At 50.5% G+C, this 19,480-nt stretch overlaps 1 protein-coding gene and 1 pseudogene across 2 annotated transcripts; one reads left to right on the top strand and one right to left on the bottom strand.

Annotated features, from left to right (window-relative positions):
* The first annotated feature begins 40 nt into the window (after positions 1-40).
* Positions 41-7,549, top strand: AHSA1 (activator of HSP90 ATPase activity 1). 2 transcript variants are annotated; one of them, XM_043920402.1, is made up of 9 exons: positions 42-284; positions 1,618-1,808; positions 3,438-3,520; positions 3,931-4,048; positions 5,097-5,185; positions 6,038-6,166; positions 6,620-6,721; positions 6,990-7,041; positions 7,159-7,549. In XM_043920402.1, exons 1-9 carry the CDS (start codon positions 205-207, stop codon positions 7,329-7,331), a joined length of 1,017 nt encoding a protein of 338 aa, XP_043776337.1. In that variant the 5' UTR covers positions 42-204; the 3' UTR covers positions 7,332-7,549. The 2 variants fall into 2 exon arrangements, with proteins under 2 accessions (XP_043776338.1, XP_043776337.1); XM_043920403.1 differs by lacking the exon at positions 6,038-6,166 and having other exon boundaries at positions 41-284.
* LOC122705072 lies at positions 2,498-19,443 on the bottom strand (annotated as a pseudogene).
* Between the last annotated feature and the right edge of the window lie 37 nt (positions 19,444-19,480).

The raw sequence follows: 19,480 nt of genomic DNA, 5'->3' as shown, positions 1-19,480 counted from the left end.
GGCAGCCGACGTACCCGGCGGGAGGGAGGCGGAGCCGGAAGTCAAGGCGGGGAGGGCGGGGGGGGGTGGAGGGAAAAGCAAGCCAGGAGGATCTTGCAGCTTCTTCTAGTAGTTTCCAGGCGCTGCCGGGCGGCCGCGACCGGGCTGTCCTGAGGCTGTGGCTGTGGCTGCTCGGGAGCTGTTGGCGGTGCGATAGGAGAGCCGATGGCCAAGTGGGGTGAGGGAGACCCACGCTGGATCGTGGAGGAGCGGGCGGACGCCACCAACGTCAACAACTGGCATTGGTGAGGGCCAGCGGGCCAGGCCGCGGCCGGGCCGGGGGCTGCGGGGGGGTGGGCTCTGGAACCTTAGCCGGGACACTGCTGGGGTCGAGGCAACCCTGCCTGCCAGGAGATGGGCGTGGGTCCTTCCTGTCTCCAGGGGTCCGTAAGTCGCAAGCCCCTCCAGCCTCTGACCTCCGTTTCATTGGGTGGAGGGGAGGCCCGGGGTTGGGGTCGGGGGAAGACGTAGAAGGCTGCATTCCAGACGAGGGGGGTTCCATAGGAGGACTTAGCCCTCCCCTCGGCTGCTGCATTCAGCCTGAGCGGAGAGATGCTTCTCACACGTGGCCGGAGGCGTCATTGAGACCCAAGACTGCCGTGTATAGTGTTGAGAGATTGCAATGTTAGGCTCGAGAGGGTTGGAGTTACTATTTTTTCGGCTTTCGGGTGGAATTAAAAGTCAGTCATAAGGGATCGCAGCCTCACTCCAGAAAGCCAGGTCTTAGAACGTGTTGTGCAGGTGCTCAGAGCTGAGTGATGCTCCAAGGCGCCGTGGCCTCTCACCCGGAACTGTTAAGTTGGTTGTATCGTCGCTCCAGGGACTGCCGCTGGTTGCCGGGCAATCATGGTTTATAATCCAGCTACTCTTAAAAGCCTACTCTCTTTAATGAAATCTTCTGCAAGTAATATTTTTTATTCTTTCTGAGTCCACTGAACTTTGTACGTAAACTGTAGTTTTACTTTGTTGCAGCTCATCTTACTGTTGTTTTCTCTACTAGTTAGAAAGTTAGAAGGTAGATAGTTTTCCTTTGTATTTCAGCCTGCTTCCTCTCCTCTTAACATAGAATGGGTTGACTTTAATTTTTGTTTGTTTTGAAACCCGGGACTTTCATTGTTTTCAGGGCCATTTGAAGGGCAAAAAATTTATAACACAGCGTGAATTTGATAGGTCAAAACACTGCGCTAATGAGATCAAGATTATTGGTTTATTCTTAACTGGACCTTTTGGCTCACTGCGTTCTGTAACCCCCTTGTGTGCTCCTGACCTCAGAAGCGTACAGTTTTCCATTTGGTCAGACGGGGGCGCCATGTTAAAGTATTCAGTACTGACTCCAGCACCATCATGCTGAGAGAGGAAAGGAGAATTTTCCATTAAGTTTGAAACCATGCCATACAGCAGTAGTCCTTATTGACAGTATAGGACTCCTGGTCTTCCTAAGCGCGTTTGTAGACATGGTGGAGTGGGGCTGAGGGTTTTGGGTTCTTTTCCAGCCTCCTGTAGCCTTGGGTGCTCTTGCATAGAGCAAGCAGTGTATCCTTCATTCGCTGCTGGTCCATAGCTCTGTTTGTTTTGCAGGACAGAGAGGGATGCTTCGAACTGGTCCACAGATAAGCTGAAAACACTGTTCCTGGCTGTCCGTGTGCAAAATGAGGAAGGCAAGTGTGAGGTGACAGAAGTGAGTAAGCTTGATGGAGAGGCATCTATTAACAATCGCAAAGGCAAACTTATCTTCTTTTACGAGTGGAGCATCAAACTAAACTGGACAGGTAAGTCTGTGCTCGGCTTTTAGGATAGGGGTTAACGGCATTTTGATTGACCTGTTCAGGAGCCAGGGAGAACAGGTTTTGAGAGGTTATGAGCTTTCTTCGAGGGAGATAGTGCTGCTTTAGAGTCCTATAGGAAGCAGTATCGAATGTTTAAATTTTTCTGTCCATTTCTGCAGGACACTAAATGGGTTTCCTCTCTGTGGGTCTCACAAGTCTCTACTGATGTAGCAACTGGGCTGCTGAATCTTTGGGCCTTGTCCTGTTTGGGAGCATACAATGTTGACATTTTTTCAGACTAGCTATTTCTGCCTCTTGGATGACTTGAAAGTAGGCTATGGGAGTTTTTGGCTTTTGTTTTTTGAATTCCAGTGTGAACCTAATAGTTTAGAGTGCTGTGGTAATGCTACTTGCATGTGATTATAACGGGCCAGTTTTATTCTCTAGCTTAATGTCTCTTTTGTGAGGATATTAGGACAGAATTGGGGCCATCCTTGGATGGTCCTGACAGGAAGGAAAGACGGTAGAGTTAAAAGAGTACATGTACGGGGCAAAACCTGGAAACTCTTCTCAAGTGAGTGGTCACAAAGAGGCACAATGTATTTTTGTCTTTTTTTTTAATTAAAACGTAGCAGTCTGGAAGAAACCATAGGTGTCGTCTTTCCCAGCCTCCTTTTTTTTTTTTTTTTTCCCAGCCTCCTTTTTATAGATGGAGAAACTGAGGCCTAGAGAGGTAAAGATAAATACATGTTAACTTTGAAATACAGTCAGTTCTGCTAATAACGTGACATGTGTTTCTAAAATTCACCACACTATGCAGAATCTTCTAACAAAAACCACAGGGCTTGTAGGGAAGATAGGGTTAGGGACATGACAGAATACTCAAAAGCTTCATCAGTGATATTTTTTTAAATTTAAGAATGTAAAAATTGGTGGCACAGTTTACACATATTAAATCATAAGAAATACATAAATCATTTGACAAATATCGTGCTTTACCTTGACCAAAACCTGAGGTTTGCTTGTGAAAGTGGGCATCAGGAGCACGGAGGGACGTGGCTTGTTTTGAGGTGCTGGAAGGAGAGTCGTAGGAAATCAGAAGGAGCATCATAACACCGGTCGTGGGTGGCGTAGCTCCTGACACACGTGGTGAACTGAGGTCACTGTCAGATAAACGCTGAGACGTGTGTTTTGTGTTTTCCTATACAGCTCTCTTTAGGTTTCTTTGTGGATGAAAGTGCATATAACCAAATATGAAATTCGTGTTACAATCAAATCGTCACTTAATATACGTATAGTATTGGAACAAATTTGTATTTTCAAAACAAGCGTTTTAGCAAAACTGCCAGTATTAGCTATTAACCCACATCCTTAGCAGAGTCCATGCTAATGCTGAATTGACGTAGCTGTTAGTCTCACACTGGTAACACAGTTATCCCCAGAAATCTGATGAGAAAAGACATTTCAGGGAGGGGGGCAATGGCTGCATCTGGTGTGGCAGCCACCTTCTCTCAGAATAAAGAAGGTGGGTTCAGTGTCCAAAAGAAGCATAAGCAAAATAGCGGTTAGGCGTCCGGAGCAGGAGACTTAGCCTGGAGAGTAGGAGACTGATAATACTGTTACTTTTGACAGGTACCTCCAAGTCTGGAGTGCAGTACAAGGGCCATGTGGAGATCCCCAATTTGTCTGATGAAAATAGCGTGGATGAAGTGGAGGTTTGTGTTTTCTAATTCCTCATCTGTCTGAGTCTTCCACATCCTCTTATTCTCAGATGAGAAAAATGACCTGTCATTCAAGATTACAGACCAGGCTTGGCCTAAGCATTCAGAACCCCGGTCTGCAGACGACTTTCTGGGTCTGTGGTGCCATTAGCTTCCCGAGCAGTTGATGCTTATTCAGTTACTTTGCTCTGGTGAGTGGTGAGAGCTGTAACATTAGCCACTTTTGTCTTGGCAGTAGGTGGCAGAGAGACCTTGAGGAGAAACGCTCGCGGGGATTGTGCGAGTACCTCGCCGTCGTGCATTTCCTCTGCAGACGTCAGCAGTTAGCTGACCGCTCAGCACCTGCATCCTCCAGTTGGGTGCCTCTCAAGCTGTTCACCACCTGCTTCTGATCTTTCATTCAGATTAGTGTGAGCCTTGCCAAAGATGAGCCTGACACAGATCTCGTGGCCTTAATGAAGGAAGAAGGGGTGAAACTTCTAAGAGAAGCAATGGGAATTTACATCAGCACCCTCAAAACAGGTATCCTTTGAATAGTTATGAGTGCCTTGAGAAGATAGTTTTCCATCTGTCAGATGCTAATTAAGGGGCTTGACAGTTCTCTCTTTAGTAAAGGAGTAGAAATTTGGGCAGAGGAGGCTTATTTCATCTTGAAATCAGTCTGTAAAGTTTGAATAAGGGAAAGATTTAGAGATGTGTTGTCTAGTGCATTGGCTGTTGAGGACGTGAAATGTGGCAGTCCAAATTGAGATGTGCTGTGAGTATAAAATATGCAATAAATTTTGAAGACTTGGTATTTTTTTAAAAAGAGGAATATCTCAATTATTTGATATTGACGGCACACAAATGGTAGAATGGATATATTAGGCTAAATGTGGTCAAAATTAATTTCACCTGTCCGTTTTAACGGTTTGGGGTGGTTACTAGAAAATTTAATGTTCCATTTAAGGCTGAGGTGGTATTTCTGTTGGACTCACTGATCTAAAGACCCGGAATCTCCAGACTGAGCACTTGAGCACAGTCCTGGACTCTTCTCAGGCGTAGGTGAATAGCAGTCCTCTCAGCTGTCCCCCAGAACTCCAGCTTTGGCCATGTGGCATGGTCTGTGGGTCGGAGTACTGATGGTGACCATCAGAGGGAGCCAGTGTAGAGGTGGGAACCAGTGCTCTGAGGCCCTAACAGCTGTGGCTGTCCTACAGAGGTACGGCAGAGTGGAGAAGGGGACTAAATACGCAGCTGCGATCATCTTCCCCACTTTGAAGGCTTTGGAAGTGCCACTGCATTCATTGGCTGCCATCTGTAGTAGACCTCACACACATTTAACAAGTTGTGCTTCTTCTAATTGAGTCAGGGGTTTCAGGTAATCCCAGGGACCATACTACATTCTGTAGGATGCACTCAGGTACCCATCTGGCATGGATCAAAGGGAAAGACGTAAAATGGATAGACTCCTCCTTCTGTTGTCATTACCTCCTCCTGAGTTAGGACAGCCATGTTTGTGAACTACAGTGAAGCCCCAAATCTCAGCTACTGAGAAATAACTTCCAAGAGCCGGATTTTGTCTTTTCAGAGTTCACGCAGGGTATGATCTTGCCTACAGTGAATGGAGAGTCAGTAGACCCAGCCGGGCCGCCAGCACTGAAAACTGAGGAGCGCAAGGTAACCGGTATCCCTGCGTGGTGGGGCGGGAGGCTGTCTGGAAAGGGAGTTGAGACACTGCCTCTTCCTTAAGTCTTTATCTCAGCTCTTTTTCTCCCACCCTAACCTCCGAGCCAGAGGTGCTGCTTTTCAGGGTCCACAGAATGTAGTTGTCTGTAGCCCCATCTTTAACCTGGTTTTTATTCATTTATGACAGACCCCTAGAGCAAATGGAAGCCATCAAGCCATCAGGGGCTTCAGAGTCCAACTCTTGGCATTTAACACCAGTGAGGAGGTTATGAACACAGATTCCCCTATATGCATCTAAAATAATATATGGACATTTCATCCTTTGATATTAAAGGTCTCATCAAAGTATCAGAGGTTACTTAGGTCACTGACTTCACCTAACAGGAAACTGATTGAGTTCATCCCATTGGAAGGGAGAACAAACTTTTTTCTAGAGTTGGTGCTTGTTTGGTTTGGCTTCAGCACTTGATTTTCAGCCCTCTTGCCCCTTTGTCAGCACTCTGAAGGATATTCTGGGGATGCTGCTTCCAGCTATTTTAATAGACATTCTGCTTGAGGATTACACAGGACTCTTCAGAAGTACATAATGATTTAGTGTGTCCTTTGGCAGTGGGCATTTAAATAAGCATCACTCTTTCACCCAGAGTGGCATTGAGAGTTTGCTGAGAAAGTTTCCCTCCTGACAGAAATGCCTGCACATAAATCTCCTCTGACCCCCTGTAATAATTTAGCCTTGGCGGTGACAAGGTTTGTGAGAATGAATGGCGGTGTGTCCCTGCAGCCCTGTGAAGTGAGGTCTCACCAGTACTCTATAAACTGACAGTTTCACTGCCACTTCCACAGGCTAAGTCTGCTCCTTCAAAAACCCAGGCCAGACCTGTTGGTGTCAAAATCCCCACTTGTAAGATCACCCTTAGAGAAAGCTTCCTGACATCACCAGAGGAGCTCTATAGAGTTTTTACCACCCAAGAGGTAAGTATAGTCCTGTCCTTCCAGCTCCTGGCGTCTGCCGTTCCAGGTGACTAGAGTTGTGTGCACGTCCTCTCATTGTGCAGAAAAGTGCTGAGTGGAACCACGAGGCTTTCCTCATTCACGAAGAGGCAAAGGAAAGAATGTTCAAGCCACCACTCATCAAAGTGGATTTGCCTTTTTTTTTCCTTCTTGTACTAGTTTTGGGTCCTGTAAGTGGGAACAACTGGAATCATTCATGTTAGAAAAGTAAATGGACCCAATGTACTAGCATCCTGGATTTAGAATTACTTGAGTTGAAGCATGGTCTCTGCTGGAACAGAAGAGAACCTGAAGCTGGTTCTTGGGCAGAGTAGTGTCTTTGGAATTGAGAGCTGAGGCACGCAGGTGTCAGCTGGCATTTCTCCACGGTCCCCCTGAGAGCCACACATCTTCCAACCTCCTTTTTTTCTGCAGCTCGTTCAGGCCTTCACCCACGCTCCTGCTATGTTAGAAGCAGACAAAGGTGGCAAGTTTCACCTGGTAGACGGCAATGTCTCTGGAGAATTCACTGATCTGGTGAGTTCCTGCTAGCCAGGAAGACTTTTATCAGCTTAGAAGAATAATGTGTCCCTCCCTCCCTGCTCCCCGCCTTTTTCTTTCCAGCTCTGTAGATAAAATTTAAGACTTTAATCTCTTGGGTCAGTAAAAGCTCATTTTGTTTTTCAAAGGAATGCTACAGTTGGACTCTCTCACCTTCCTATAATTTTTTCCTTCATGAGGTAAAATTAGTTCTTCCGGGAGAAAGCAAACATCGAAAAGAGGCTGACCTCTCTGATTATTTCAGGTCCCTGAGAAATACATTGCGATGAAGTGGAGGTTTAAATCTTGGCCAGAAGGTAAGCAAGCATGTTTGTTCAATGCCGTTGCCTCCAGAACCCTTTCTTTTCCCCCCTCGCCTCAGGCCCCTATGGAAACCCTGGATCTGAAACCTCCCTCCCTCTGCCTTCCCCCAGGGCATTTTGCCACCATCATGTTGACCTTCATCGATAAGAATGGAGAGACTGAGCTGTGCATGGAGGGCCGAGGCATCCCCGCCCCAGAGGAGGAGAGGACGAGGCAGGGCTGGCAGCGGTACTACTTTGAGGGCATCAAACAGACCTTTGGCTATGGCGCGCGCTTGTTTTAGGCCCCGCAGCGGGGGTACAGCCTGCCCAACACTTGAGTCCAGCCCTCCCCTGACCGGGGCTGGTGACTCACAGGACTGCACCATCCCGACCACTAACCTGGGGCTGGGGCCCTGTCCCTTCATGTATACCTTGGGTTTGTGCATGTTTGCTGGGTGGGAACAGAGGGTGATTTCTCTTTTATGTGTACATACGCTAAATAAACGTAATTTAAAAAACATGCATGTCTGGAACCTGTGTTGATGGGGTAGCTGTATTAAAGAGTTCCCCTGAAGGTTTTGAATTTAAAAAAAGGGTTTTGTCTCCTTCTAGCTAAGTGTACATAATCAAGAGGCATGAAGCGAGCCTGCTTCTTACCAGCAAGCATTCCTGAGCTCATGTCCTTTCATACTGAAGACCCGCAAAAAAGGGCAGTGAAATGTAGCCTGGCGGGGGTGGGGGTGATACTTTGCAGTAAGCAGTACCAATAAACTCCATGGCTGGTGGAGGTGGCATTCTGGGGCTCCCACTCCCCATGGCCTCTTACCCTCTTGCAAAAAGATCACCAGGCGCTGGTTTGAGATGCAGACAGAGATTCCCCATCCTGTGGGTCTTGTGTTTATATTCACTGAGGTTCTGTTTATTGAGCAGTTTCTACCTTCCAGACACTGCACTAAGCAGTTTCCTTACAGTAGCTTCATTAGCCCCCACAATCACCCTGTGAGATAGATACTACCACCATTTCTGTTTTACAAGAACCTACTCCTTGTATTTCTTAATTGATACCCCAGATCCTACCACAGATAATTTAGCAGAGTTGGGGTTTGGAACAAGAACTGAAAACTGCAGAGCCAATGCTCAAGTCCAAACTTGTCTACTGCTTTGTCATTGCATTCATGCCCACAAAGCAGCAGCTACATTTCTAGCATGTTGGGCGTCCCTCCCGGAGTAGGACATTCCAGACCTATTACTCCCAGAGAGAAGAAAAATTGAAAATCCTTGTTAGAGTATTTTTAAATATCTGGTTCCATTAAACAAGCTTACTGAGCACTGACCAAGTGGGGTCAGTGCTACTGACCTTAGTGGGGCCCAGGCTGCCGTGTTCAGGTAGAGATAAACTACCTACATGCATGCGTGCTTAGTCATGTCCCAACTTTTTGCGACCTTATGGACTGTAGCCCGCCAGGCTTCTCTGTCCATGGGAGTTCTCCAGGCAAGAATACTGGACTGGGTCACCATGCCCTCCCCCAAGGTATCTTCCTGACCCAGAGATCGGACCTGCGTCTCATGTGTCCTGTGTTGTCAGGCAGGTTCTTTACCACTAGCACCACCTGTGAAGCCCAACTACCTGCATGGGGAGGGTCATTTCCTGGACAAGCCCCACCCCGGGTCCACCCCAGTGAGAGTCAGCTTTTGATCCAGACACCATCCCCTGCAGCTACAGCTATTTGCTTCATCTATTTTTGCCTGTTTTATTAAGTGGCATGGATGCCTGCAGGCTAATCCTACCAATATGAGCTGGTCAAAATGTAATTAAAGCAGAAAGTCAGTACTGGTCTGGATAATTTAGACCCCCAAGGTCCCCCCGCCCACTGGCTTGAATTACTCAACAAGTGCTGGACTGAAGCAATCTTCGTCTAATTGGGCATTATGTCTGCTGCCTGGGGGTCCAAAAAGTACTTTTATAAAAAATAAAGTACATGGACTCTAGCTTGAATCAAATCAAGAATTCTGTGGAACTGCCCTGGTGGTCCCGTGGTTAAGACAGCATTTCCAATGCAGGAGGCACAGGTTCGTTCCCTAGTCAGGGAACTAAGATACCACATGCTATGTGGTGTGGGAAAAAAAAAAACAAACACAAAAGGACCCCCTTCTAACACAGAGACCGGTGACAAAGAAGGACCGCTTTCACACCTGGCTGGAAAATTACCAATTCCATAATACCTAGGAAAAATCTGAAGCAAAGTTTACTAATGCCTTAATAAAAATCAAAGCACCAGGCAAAGTAGCTGTCATGTGAGAGCTCAGCAACATTCACATCCCCAGTACTGATGCTGTTACAACTTCGGTCCCACTGACAGCATTCTGGTTAGGTATCAGAGCCTAAAAAGCAGAATGACAGAGCTAAAAACAGAACTTTGGACTTGGGTTTGAATTGTAAATGTCACCACCTAACAAATTGGACAAATTTCCTCATCTGTAAAATGGGTATAGTAGGTAACTATGAGAGCATTAGGGGCTTCCCAGGTGGTGACAGTTGTAAAGACCCCACCTGCCAATGCAGGAGACCTAAGAGACGTGGATTCGATCCCTGGATCGGGAAGATCCCCTGGAGAAGGGCATGGCAACCCACTCCTGTATTCTTGCCTGGAGAATCCCATGGACAGAGGAGCCTGGTCTATAGGGTCATAAAGACTCAGACACGACTGAATCGACTTAGCACTCACAAGAGCATTAGAGATGAACGGAGAAGCTCTGGCACCTGGTAGCATGTTACCTGGGGATTCCCTGGTAGTTCAGCTGGTAAAGAATCTGCCTGCAGTGCAGAAGACCTGGGTTTGGTCCCTAGGTTCTAGGTTCGGAAGATCCCGTACCTGCTGACTTCTGGGCTCCCAGGCCCACATATTTTCCTTTAAGCAGGAATTGATCTTTTAAAAAGCCGGTTAACTGGCCAAATTGCAAATCCTAGGCTAAGGGTTCACCTCAACTAAAGTACCATCTGAGAGGAACCTGTTAAATGCCAGAGAGTGGCTTCTACCCCAGTGACTCATCCTGGGTGTGGGGTGTAGCCTGTGAGCTTACATTTTAATACCCAGGTGACACTGATCCCAAGGATGGATTTTGAGGAGCACTTCAACATATTAAGAGAATCTAATTGTAATGGAGGAAACAAGGAAGCACATCTGGGTCCCTTTTGTGAATAATGAGACAAAGGAGCTGAAACATCCTGTCTTCCAAGAGACCAGGACCATCAGCAGGATCTGGCAGGTTTGTACTGGGGGTTGTTTTAAACACTAGTTAGAATTCAATGTGACCAGTCTTGCCTAGCTTAGGACCCTTCATAAGGTAACCCAGGGTTGGGGAAATGGGGGCAAAGCCATCCAGGTGGCCGAGGCAGCTAAGTTAGCAACAGCGGTGGTGTTCTTGCTGGATGTGTGGTCACAGATGGCTCCCGGGGTCCAGGACAAGAATAACAGCCAGGTGAGCTAGGATGGCCTACATGGACCAGAGCGGGGGAGGGCCCTCTCTTTATTTCCTGGGCCCCTCCCGGCTTTGACACCAGCCACTCCTAAAATCCTCCCTTTAGCAGGGTCAGTGACCCCTCTGCACCTGTTTCTCCTCACACACAGGTGTTCCCTAAGCCCGCAGCCACCTGCACGGTGTCTCTTTCTCCTTTGTACAGTGTGAATAAACACTGTTTTATAGCTGATCAACACCCCAGTCCCTTCAAAGCTCCTTTCCAGCCCCTGTTTCTTTAGTTTCTCTCATCTGTGGCTTGACATGGTAGCAATTTAGAGTGTCACTTAGATTACAGATTTTAAAATGGGGCTGCGTAATTGCCAAGCTTTAGGTATAGATTAAATTTAGATAGTGCATTTTAGTGTCAAGGTAAATTATATTAGACAGGAGGGGGATCTGCATTCAGTTCAGTTCAGTCACTCAGTCGTGTCCAACTCTTTGCGACTCCATGGACTGCAGCACGCCAGGCCTCCCTGTCCATCACCAACTCCCGGAACCTACTCAAACTCATGTCCATTGAGTCCGTGATGCCATCCAACCATCTCATCCTCTGTCGTCCCCTTCTCCTCCTGCCTTCAATCATTCCCAGCATCAGGGTCTTTTCAAATGAGTCAGCTCTTTGCATCATGTGGCCAAAGTACTGGAGTTTCAGCTTCAGCATCAGTCCTTCCAATGAACATTCAGGACTGATTTCCTTTAGGATGGACTGGTTGGATTCCTTGCAGTCCAAGGGACTTTCAAGAGTCTTCTCCAACACCATAGTTCAAAAGCATCAATTCTTCTGCACTCAGCTTTCTTTATAATCCAACTCTCACATCCATACACAACTACTGGAAAAACCATAGCCTTGACTAGACAGACCTTTGTTGGCAAAGTAATGTCTCTGCTTTTTAATATGCTGTCTAGGTTGGTCATAGGTTTTCTTCCAAGGAGCAAGCGTCTTTTAATTTCATGGCTGCAGTCACCATCTGCAGTGATTTTGGAGCCCCAAAATATAAAGTCTGCCACTGTTTCCACTGTTTCTCCATCTATTTGCCATGAAGTGATAGGACCAGATGCCATGATCTTAGTTTTTTGAATGTTGAGCTTTAAGTCAACTTTTTCACTCTCCTCTTTCACTTACATTAAGAGGCTCTTTAGTTCTTCTTCAACTTTCTGCCATAAGGGTGGTGGCATCTGCAAATATCTGAGGTTATTGATATTTCTCTCAGCAATCTTGATTCCAGCTTGTGCTTCCTCAAGCCCAGGCGTTTCTCATGATGTACTCTGCATATAAGTTAAATAAGCAGGGTGACAATATTCAGCCTTGACATACTCCTTTTCCTATTTGGAACCAGTCTGTTGTTCCATGTCCAGTTCTAACTGTTGCTTCCTGACCTGCATACACATTTCTCAAGAGGCAGGTCAGGTGGTCTGGTATTCCCATCTCTTTCAGAATTTTCCACAGTTTATTGTGATCCACATAGTCAAGGGTTTGGCATAGTCAGTAAAGCAGAAATAGATGTTTTTCTGGAACTCCCTTGCTTTTTTGATGATCCAGTGGATGTTGGCAATTTGATCTCTGGTTCCTCTGCCTTTTCTAAAACCAGCTTCAACATCTGGAAGTTCTCAGTTCAGGTATTGCTGAAGCCTGGCTTGGAGAATTTTGAGCATTACTTTACTAGCGTATGAGATGAGAGCAATTGTGTAAGTAGTTTGAGCATTCTTTGGCATTGCCTTTCTTTGGGATTGGAATGAAAACTGACTTCTTCCAGTCCTGTGGCCACTGCTGAGTTTTCCAAATTTGCTGGAAAATTGAGTGCAGCACTTTCACAGCATCATCTTTTAGGATTTGAAACAGCTCAACTGGATTTCCATCACCTCCACTTGCTTTGTTTATAGTGATGCATCCTAAGGCCTACTTGACTTCGCATTCCAGAATGTCTGGTTCTAGGTGAGTGATCACACCATCGTGATTATCTGGGTCATGAAGATCTTCTTTGTATGTGATCAGCATTAGGTATAGATTAAATTTAGATAGTGTATTTATTAGAAAGGAGCGGAATTAGTTTCCTGTGAAAACAGACTCTCGTGTATCTCTTTTTTTTTTATGTTTCCCCTAAAACATAATTAAAACGTTCCTGAGCTAATCGTGGGCTTCCCTGGTGCTAATCCTATTAAATTCCCCATTCAAGAGACAGGGAAATGAACTTGGCTCCCATCTAGGGACCTGAGATGCTGCCCTCTTTGATCCTGTAATATTCTAGTTGCACCAGTGTTGTTAGATTGTGATCCCAGACCAGACTAACACACTTACCTTCAGGTGTGATGGTAACTGAAAACATCTGGCTCCCTGAGCTTCTCCAGGTAGCGGCTCTGAACACACCTTGTCTCATCCGGCTTCCTGATGTGACTTCCCCAAATGCCTGGAGTGACAGTGGAGTGTATGGTAAGGGTACCAACTAAGGCAGGGTATAGGTCCACCTCGGTCATCTTTTAGGTGTAGTCCTTGGGACAACTCTGCATCAGATCCCCTTGTGGCAAGTTCCTTGGGGAAGTAGGGCCACTTCCTCTGGTGTCAATATAATTTCTCTCTCCGACCAAAGGACTCTGAATGTGCCCCTGAGGTCCTGCTAGCTCCTCCTTGCCTCTCAGGTAACCCTTTATGAGTCTGAGTAAAGATAACCTAACCAATGTAAGCTCTGCACCCCGGATCTTTATCTGCCCAGCTGGGTTGTATGTGTGTTAAGTCGCGTCAGTCATGTCCGACTCTGCAACCCCATGGACTGTAGCCCGCCAGGCTCCTCTGTCCATGGGATTCTCCAGGCAGGAATACTGGAGTGAGTTGCCATACCTTCCTCCAGAGGGTCTTCCTGACCCAGGGATTGAACTCTCATCTCCTATGTTTACCTGCATTGGCAGGCAGATTCTTTACCACTAGCGCCACCTGGGAAGCCCAGCTGGGTTAGGTAATTACAAACACAGCCCAGGGAAGCTTGACTTAATAGGTCAGCAAGGGCTCCCTACATTTCTCTGCTCCACTGGGGACTCAAATTCTTTATCAGACAGAATTAGAAAACAAAGTGCTTTGTTGCTGAGGTTCCCAGAGAGCTTCAGGGCAGCTGTCTAAGGGCTAGAACGGAAGTGACCAGCCTTTAAGAGGCTTTTGTGAACAGAGACAACTGGGACATCAGCATTTCAACCCCACAGAAGGCAAGGCAGTGTGGCTGCAGAGGGGAGAGGGAGGTGACGGTGAGGGGAGGCAGGGAAGAGGCAGGAGGTGCTGGCAGAGCTGATCACACGCGTCTCTTCCCAGCTCTGAGCTCAGTGCATTCAGCGACATCACCTTGGGAGCTTAAAGTGGGCCACAGTGGGTATGTTTACACCACAGAAATTGCCCAAACACTGCAAACCAGGGCTGTCCCCTAACACACACACACACACGCCAGGGCTGTCCCCTAACACACACCTACACACCCACACGGAGAACAGATCTACCAGCTCACCCTGCACCTGATCCGTCCTGCATTGGTTCCGAGCCCTCCCCAAGCCTGACCCTGTGCTTAGTCAGGGCGGTGTGATCTCCCAGCCCCACAACATTCCTACAAGTTGGATAGAACAGAGGTGAGCTGGATAAAGTAAGCCCCCAGAACTGGTCGATCCCTGCCCCACCCGGATATCCTGCTTCGTCTTGGCTGCTTCAGCCTATCCACTTATGTCTCCACCGCGGACCTTCGGCCCTAGGCTGAGGTGGTCTCCACTGGAACCTCCATGGGAAGCAGCTCCGTGAGAGGGCTGATGACCACCCTCCCAGCAGGGGTGGGCAAGACGGCCAGGTGCCACCGCTCAGAGTCGAGGAAGGTAGCTGGCCCGGGGGCGGCGGCGGGGGGCCGCGGGGGTGGCAGGGCTGGCCCTCGGGGCTGGGGCTTTGGGGGACTTAACGCAGGCTCCCGGAATCACTGCTGCAAGTGGAGAGCCCGGCTCACCCCTGCTCCTAGGCCGAGGGAAGAAAATGGGTGGTCAGGCTGGGACAGCGCCTCCCAGCGGGCGTGAGGGGAGTTTCTCCACAGACAACGCATTTCCCGGCAGTCCCCGCGGCCGGGGGGGCGGAGCTCCGACCTCCCCCTGGGCCCCTGGGGGCGGGGTTCCAGCCTCACCCTGGGCCCCTGGAGAGGGGAGGGGCTCTGGCCTCACCCTGGGCCCCTGGAGGGGGGCGGGGCTCTGGCCTCACCCTGGGCCCCTGGGGGGGGGGGGGGCGGGGCTCTGGCCTCACCCTGGGCCCCTTACTCACCCTTCGTCTGACCCCACACCGCGCTGACCTGCCTGTGCCAGGTTCCCAGGCACAGGGTTCGAGACTCCAGGCCTGCCTCACCAGGTCTGGGCAGAGGTGGGGCGAAGGTGGGGGGCCTGCGAGGAAGCGTTGTCCAGCGCGGCAGCCCCTCGTTAGTACTCCTTGGCTTCCTGCAACTGGGCCAGGTACTCCTCCTCGGGAGGGTTGTCCGCGCAGGCCCGGCCATTGTTGGGGGTCCGCACCACGTGGTAGCGGCTGCAGTCCGCCTTACACGGGATCCAGAGCAGCGTGTCCACCTTGAAGTGCAGCTCGGGCTAGACGTTGGTGCTGACCAGGTCGGGGGCGCCGGCACCCTTGCCCCGGGTCAGCAGCTGGCTGCCCGCGTCGTAGCAGCAGTGCTGGGCGGCCGGCGTGCTGCAGAGAGCGCAGGCAGAGTGGGCCGTGGGCCGGTACACGTCCAGGCGCTGGTGCGGCCGCTGGCGTCGCTCCAGCGGAAGCTGTGGCCCTGATGCTCGTCCCGCGGGCTCACGGCGCTGGACACGGCCTCCAGCGGGTACGCGCACGGGCAGCTGGGCAGGGCCCGCAGCACCTGGCTTCAGGTACTTGGCCAGGAAGTCACTCTTGCAGTTCAGCCACTTCTCACCACTGCCCATATCTGCAGCAGTCAGGCGAAGGGGGAGGAAGGAGGGACCGGTCAGCCCCTGGGTGGGGTGGAGGTGGCTCAAGGGCCATACAAAGGTGTGGCTGGGAGGCACCTTAGGGGTAGATGGGGAGGGACCCACACTCGAGCCGGGGGCAGAACGATCTGGCCAACACGGTTGGGAGAGACCACACATCACCATCCAGGCAAGCTGAAGCAACAGGCTATGACCGCATGGACAAGGGCCAAGGGGCTGGAGGAAGGGGCTGGCAAGCCCTGATGAGCTACCCTTTGTACTTTTAGATGCTGGATGGTGGGAAAGATCCTGGAATCTCGGGGAACGAGCTGGGGTGGTAGGGGGGCAAGGACAGCTGTTTCAGCCGCCTGGTAAGAAAATGTTTCCCTGTTTTAACCACTCTCACTGGCCCATTCTTGTTCTTAACCTCACCCTTCTCAGGCTCACTCTATCCTTCTGGGCCCCCAGCGGCCCCTCTGTCTATGCCGCCCTCCTCCCCTCTCCCTCTGTTGGGAAATGTGGCCTCTCTGACCGCAGAGAACAAACTGCTCCTTCCTCTTTGCTCCTGTCCGTTGGAGCCCACTTGGCAGTGCTGGGCCTGTGTGTCTTTCCCTCTAAGACCCTTGAGGGCTGGGACCAGGCTTAGTCTTCTGGGAATCTTCCCTTCCAGGCTCAGCGAGCTTCTGCAGCATGGAGCACAGGAGTCAACTGCAGGGAGGCTGCTAGCAGCTGCCTGCCTCCTTGCGGGGTGCAGGTGAGCGCCAGAGACACAGATGGGGAGTGTGCTGGCGAAAGCGTGGCCTGCTCCTCGCTGCTGGAAAGGAGGGGTCCTGGACCTCTGCACCCTGGCCGGTTTTGATAGCACCTGCTCCCCAGACAGAGCTCGCCAGGAGCATCCAAGAGTGACCAGGAAGAGCAAGCCAGAAGGTCCCTGTCCTGTTCTGTTCCTCTGGATGATCTCCCAAGCTCTGTGGCCCTGCTCAAGACCTTCTTCCCAGCAGGAATATCAGGCTGGGAAAGGCCAGTGGGCTGGTGAGGGGTGGGGCTCAGAAGTGCTATGGTCCCTTCCAGCTGGAAGATGTGCTCTGCATCCAGGGAGGCACTATTCCTGCCGGTGCAGTGAAGTTCCACCCTTCCAAGAGAGGTTCTCCTCCAGACCCCCAGCAGGCAGGGCTAGCCCCTCACACTGACTTGGGCTCAGCATGTCCATAGCATCGTGGGCCAGGGGCTGCCACCCCTCACTGGGGAGGCCCAAGGGGTCCTTGTCCTCGATGCCATGGGGAAGAGAGGAGGCCAGGCTGGTGGTGCCACAGGGCATGTCTGTGCCCCCGGTGGGCGCCAGCCCTCACTAGGCTCGCGGTGCCCACAGCACCTGGGACGGGCCAGGACTGCCATGTTTGTGAGCTTCCTGGCTCCCCCTCTCCCGAGTCCACCCTGTGCAAGGCTCAGACACCCACACACCCCGGGGACCAAGCCCCGGGTGCAAGCCACTCCCTCTGCAGGCGCTGGGGCTCATCTCACCAGGGCAGGGGGCAGGTCACAGGCGCGGGACTCGCAGAGTCCTCCGCTGGCTGCGGCCGCCACGGCTCCCACTGCAGGGAGACCAGGGGCTCCACTCCTCCCGAAGCTGATAGTCTGGGTCAAGGCAGGGAGCCAGGGGTGAGTGGGCAGAGCCCACAAGGCACCCTGGTGTGAATTAGCAAAAGGCACCGCCTTCCTCGGGAGAACACAGCCCTGGGGCCAGGACTCCCCTAACAGATGAAGCAGGGGTTGAATTTCAGCCCCACTCGCCTGCTCAGCTGGGCACCCCTGTGCAGCGAACACCCGGGCAAATGCAGGAGGTGTCACAAACCCCAGTCACCCACTCCATGCCCACTCAGCAACACAGAGCAAAGCTACCTGGAGGCCACCTGATCACTGCTGGGGGGACCTTGGAAAAGTCCCCCGACATCTTTAAGCTACAGTTTTATGTCAATCAAAACCATAGTTGACAATACTTCCCTGGCACTCGGGGTATTAAAGAATGTCCCCGCTCCCCATGTTAGTGACCCGGTCCTGCTCTGAGGGACCTGAAATGCACCAGGGCTCTTAGTGGAACCCCTGAAGTACTGAACACACACGCCCGGCCCTCTCCTCACTTCCCAGGCAAGTCTGAACAGGCTGGCACCAAGTGACTAAGAAAAACCAATAGAAGAGATGTTGAAAATCATGAAAATTCTGCCTGTTAACTTACAGGACTCTGGTGAAACAGGGAAAGCCTGCTATGACTTAGTCTGAACCAATGATGAGACACTAGGGCTCTGGGAAGTAGAGCTGTAACACTGTGTGAAACATGTCTTACCCAGGGAAAACCGGAACTGCAATACGCAAAAATAAAAATGCCTGTCATGGTGCGGGGGGCGGGGGGCGGCGGGGGGCAGGCTTCAGGTGATATTTTCTGAACAGTCTGTGTTGTTATGTTGTTTTCTAAAATAACAATAGCCAATACTTTGTTTACTATGTACTTAGACTTTAAAAGCATTAACTCACCACTCTCTACACTTAGTTCCATGTAGTAAGGGTTGCGCCCATCCCCATTCTGTAGAGGAAGGAACCAAGTCCCAGGGAGGTTAAGTAACTTGCCCAAGGTCACTCAACTGGTAAGCAGCAGACCCCGGATTCAGACTCAAACCGTCTGAAAATGAGGTCAGTTGTGAGTGGTGGGATTTATTTATTTATTTATTTTTTGTCTTAGAATTATCTGTTTTATTTTTTTTTCCAATTATTTTTATTAGTTGGAGGCTAATTACTTCGCAACATTGCAGTGGGTTTTGTCATACATTGACATGAATCAGCCATGGAGCAACATGTATTCCCCATCCCGATCCCCCCTCCCACTTCCCTCCCCCACCTGATTCCCCTGGGTCCTCCCAGTGCACCTGGCCCGAGCACCTGTCTCATGCATCGAATGGTGGGATTTATAATTATTTCTTAATTTGTTGGAAAACTGATAGATGTGAATAAATATATTATTAACAAATGCCTGTTTTGCTTAGGGGATCTCAGGGCTATTGTGAGAGTCAAATGTTTTTCTTTTTAAAAAAAGCCTTTGCAAGCCTTGGGTGTTACTATTGAGCAGATGATGGTGTTGGTACAGGGTCTAAGCTCAAGACCTCCACAACCGCGCCTGCCCAGGAAGCTGTCACCCTTATTTCCGCTCAGGACCTCCAGGGGCAGCAGCCAGGGAGGTGAAGATGGGGGTACTCACCATAGCGATCAGGCTCCTCGAAGGCCCAGTCTCCCAGCCTCCTGCAGCCCCACTGAAGCCCGGCTCCTGGTCATCTCCACCGTATTCCTCACTGTCCTCCTCCTGGTCCTCACCCTCACTGTCCTAGGGAGGGTGGTCCTCTTCCTCTTCCTGCTCTTCCCACCCCCCCGCCCCGCCCCCGGGGCTCTGCCCTTGAGACGGGTCCTCCCTTCCTTGCCCTCCGAGCAGCCCTAGAATAGGGGCCGGAGGAGTTCCTCCGCGGGCAGCCAGCGGGGGGCGCCCTCGGACCAGCGATTGTTGGGCTCAGCCATCGGGTCAGCCACCACCTCGATGGTCACCTGCAGAGGGACAGACACACCCGGCCACGGAGGGAGGGCTCAGAGTCAGACTCTAGGAAGGGAGATGACAAGTCTAGGGTCAGAGGGAGAGGTCCAACCCTTTCCCTAAACCAGCCTGTTCTTCTGGTCAACCTTCTTGGCCTCCCTGGGGCAACGGGGGTCAGAGCCTAAGCCCTGGCATGCATCAGAATTCGCGGGAGATTCCTGACCGCCTGACCTCACCCCAGACAGATTTAACTAGTGTGAGATGGGACCAGGTGTGATGGTTCTGACATGTGCCAGGTTGGAGATCCACTCGTTTACGAGAAGCTAGGTTTGAATTCTGGCTCCAGCAGTCCGCAGGCTGCCCAGCTTCTGGGGCCACCGACAGCCCTGAACCTCCATTTCCTCATTGTAGGGCCAGAAAATGAGACCAAGTGTA

Source organism: Cervus elaphus, chromosome 12 (genome assembly GCF_910594005.1).
Source record: "Cervus elaphus chromosome 12, mCerEla1.1, whole genome shotgun sequence".
Classification (NCBI taxonomy): Eukaryota; Metazoa; Chordata; class Mammalia; order Artiodactyla; family Cervidae; genus Cervus; species Cervus elaphus.
The sequence above is the reverse complement of the archived record's forward strand: the minus strand, read 5'-3'. Positions and strand labels throughout refer to the sequence as shown.

Bases quoted from the DNA above. Each gene is read 5' to 3' on its own strand.
- AHSA1 (XM_043920402.1), top strand. From the start codon at position 205: ATGGCCAAGTGGGGTGAGGGAGACCCACGCTGGATCGTGGAGGAGCGG. The intron at 1,809-3,437 runs GTAAGTCTGTGC...TACTTTTGACAG, and splicing joins CATCAAACTAAACTGGACAG to GTACCTCCAAGTCTGGAGTG. The intron at 6,722-6,989 runs GTGAGTTCCTGC...TGATTATTTCAG, and splicing joins CTGGAGAATTCACTGATCTG to GTCCCTGAGAAATACATTGC.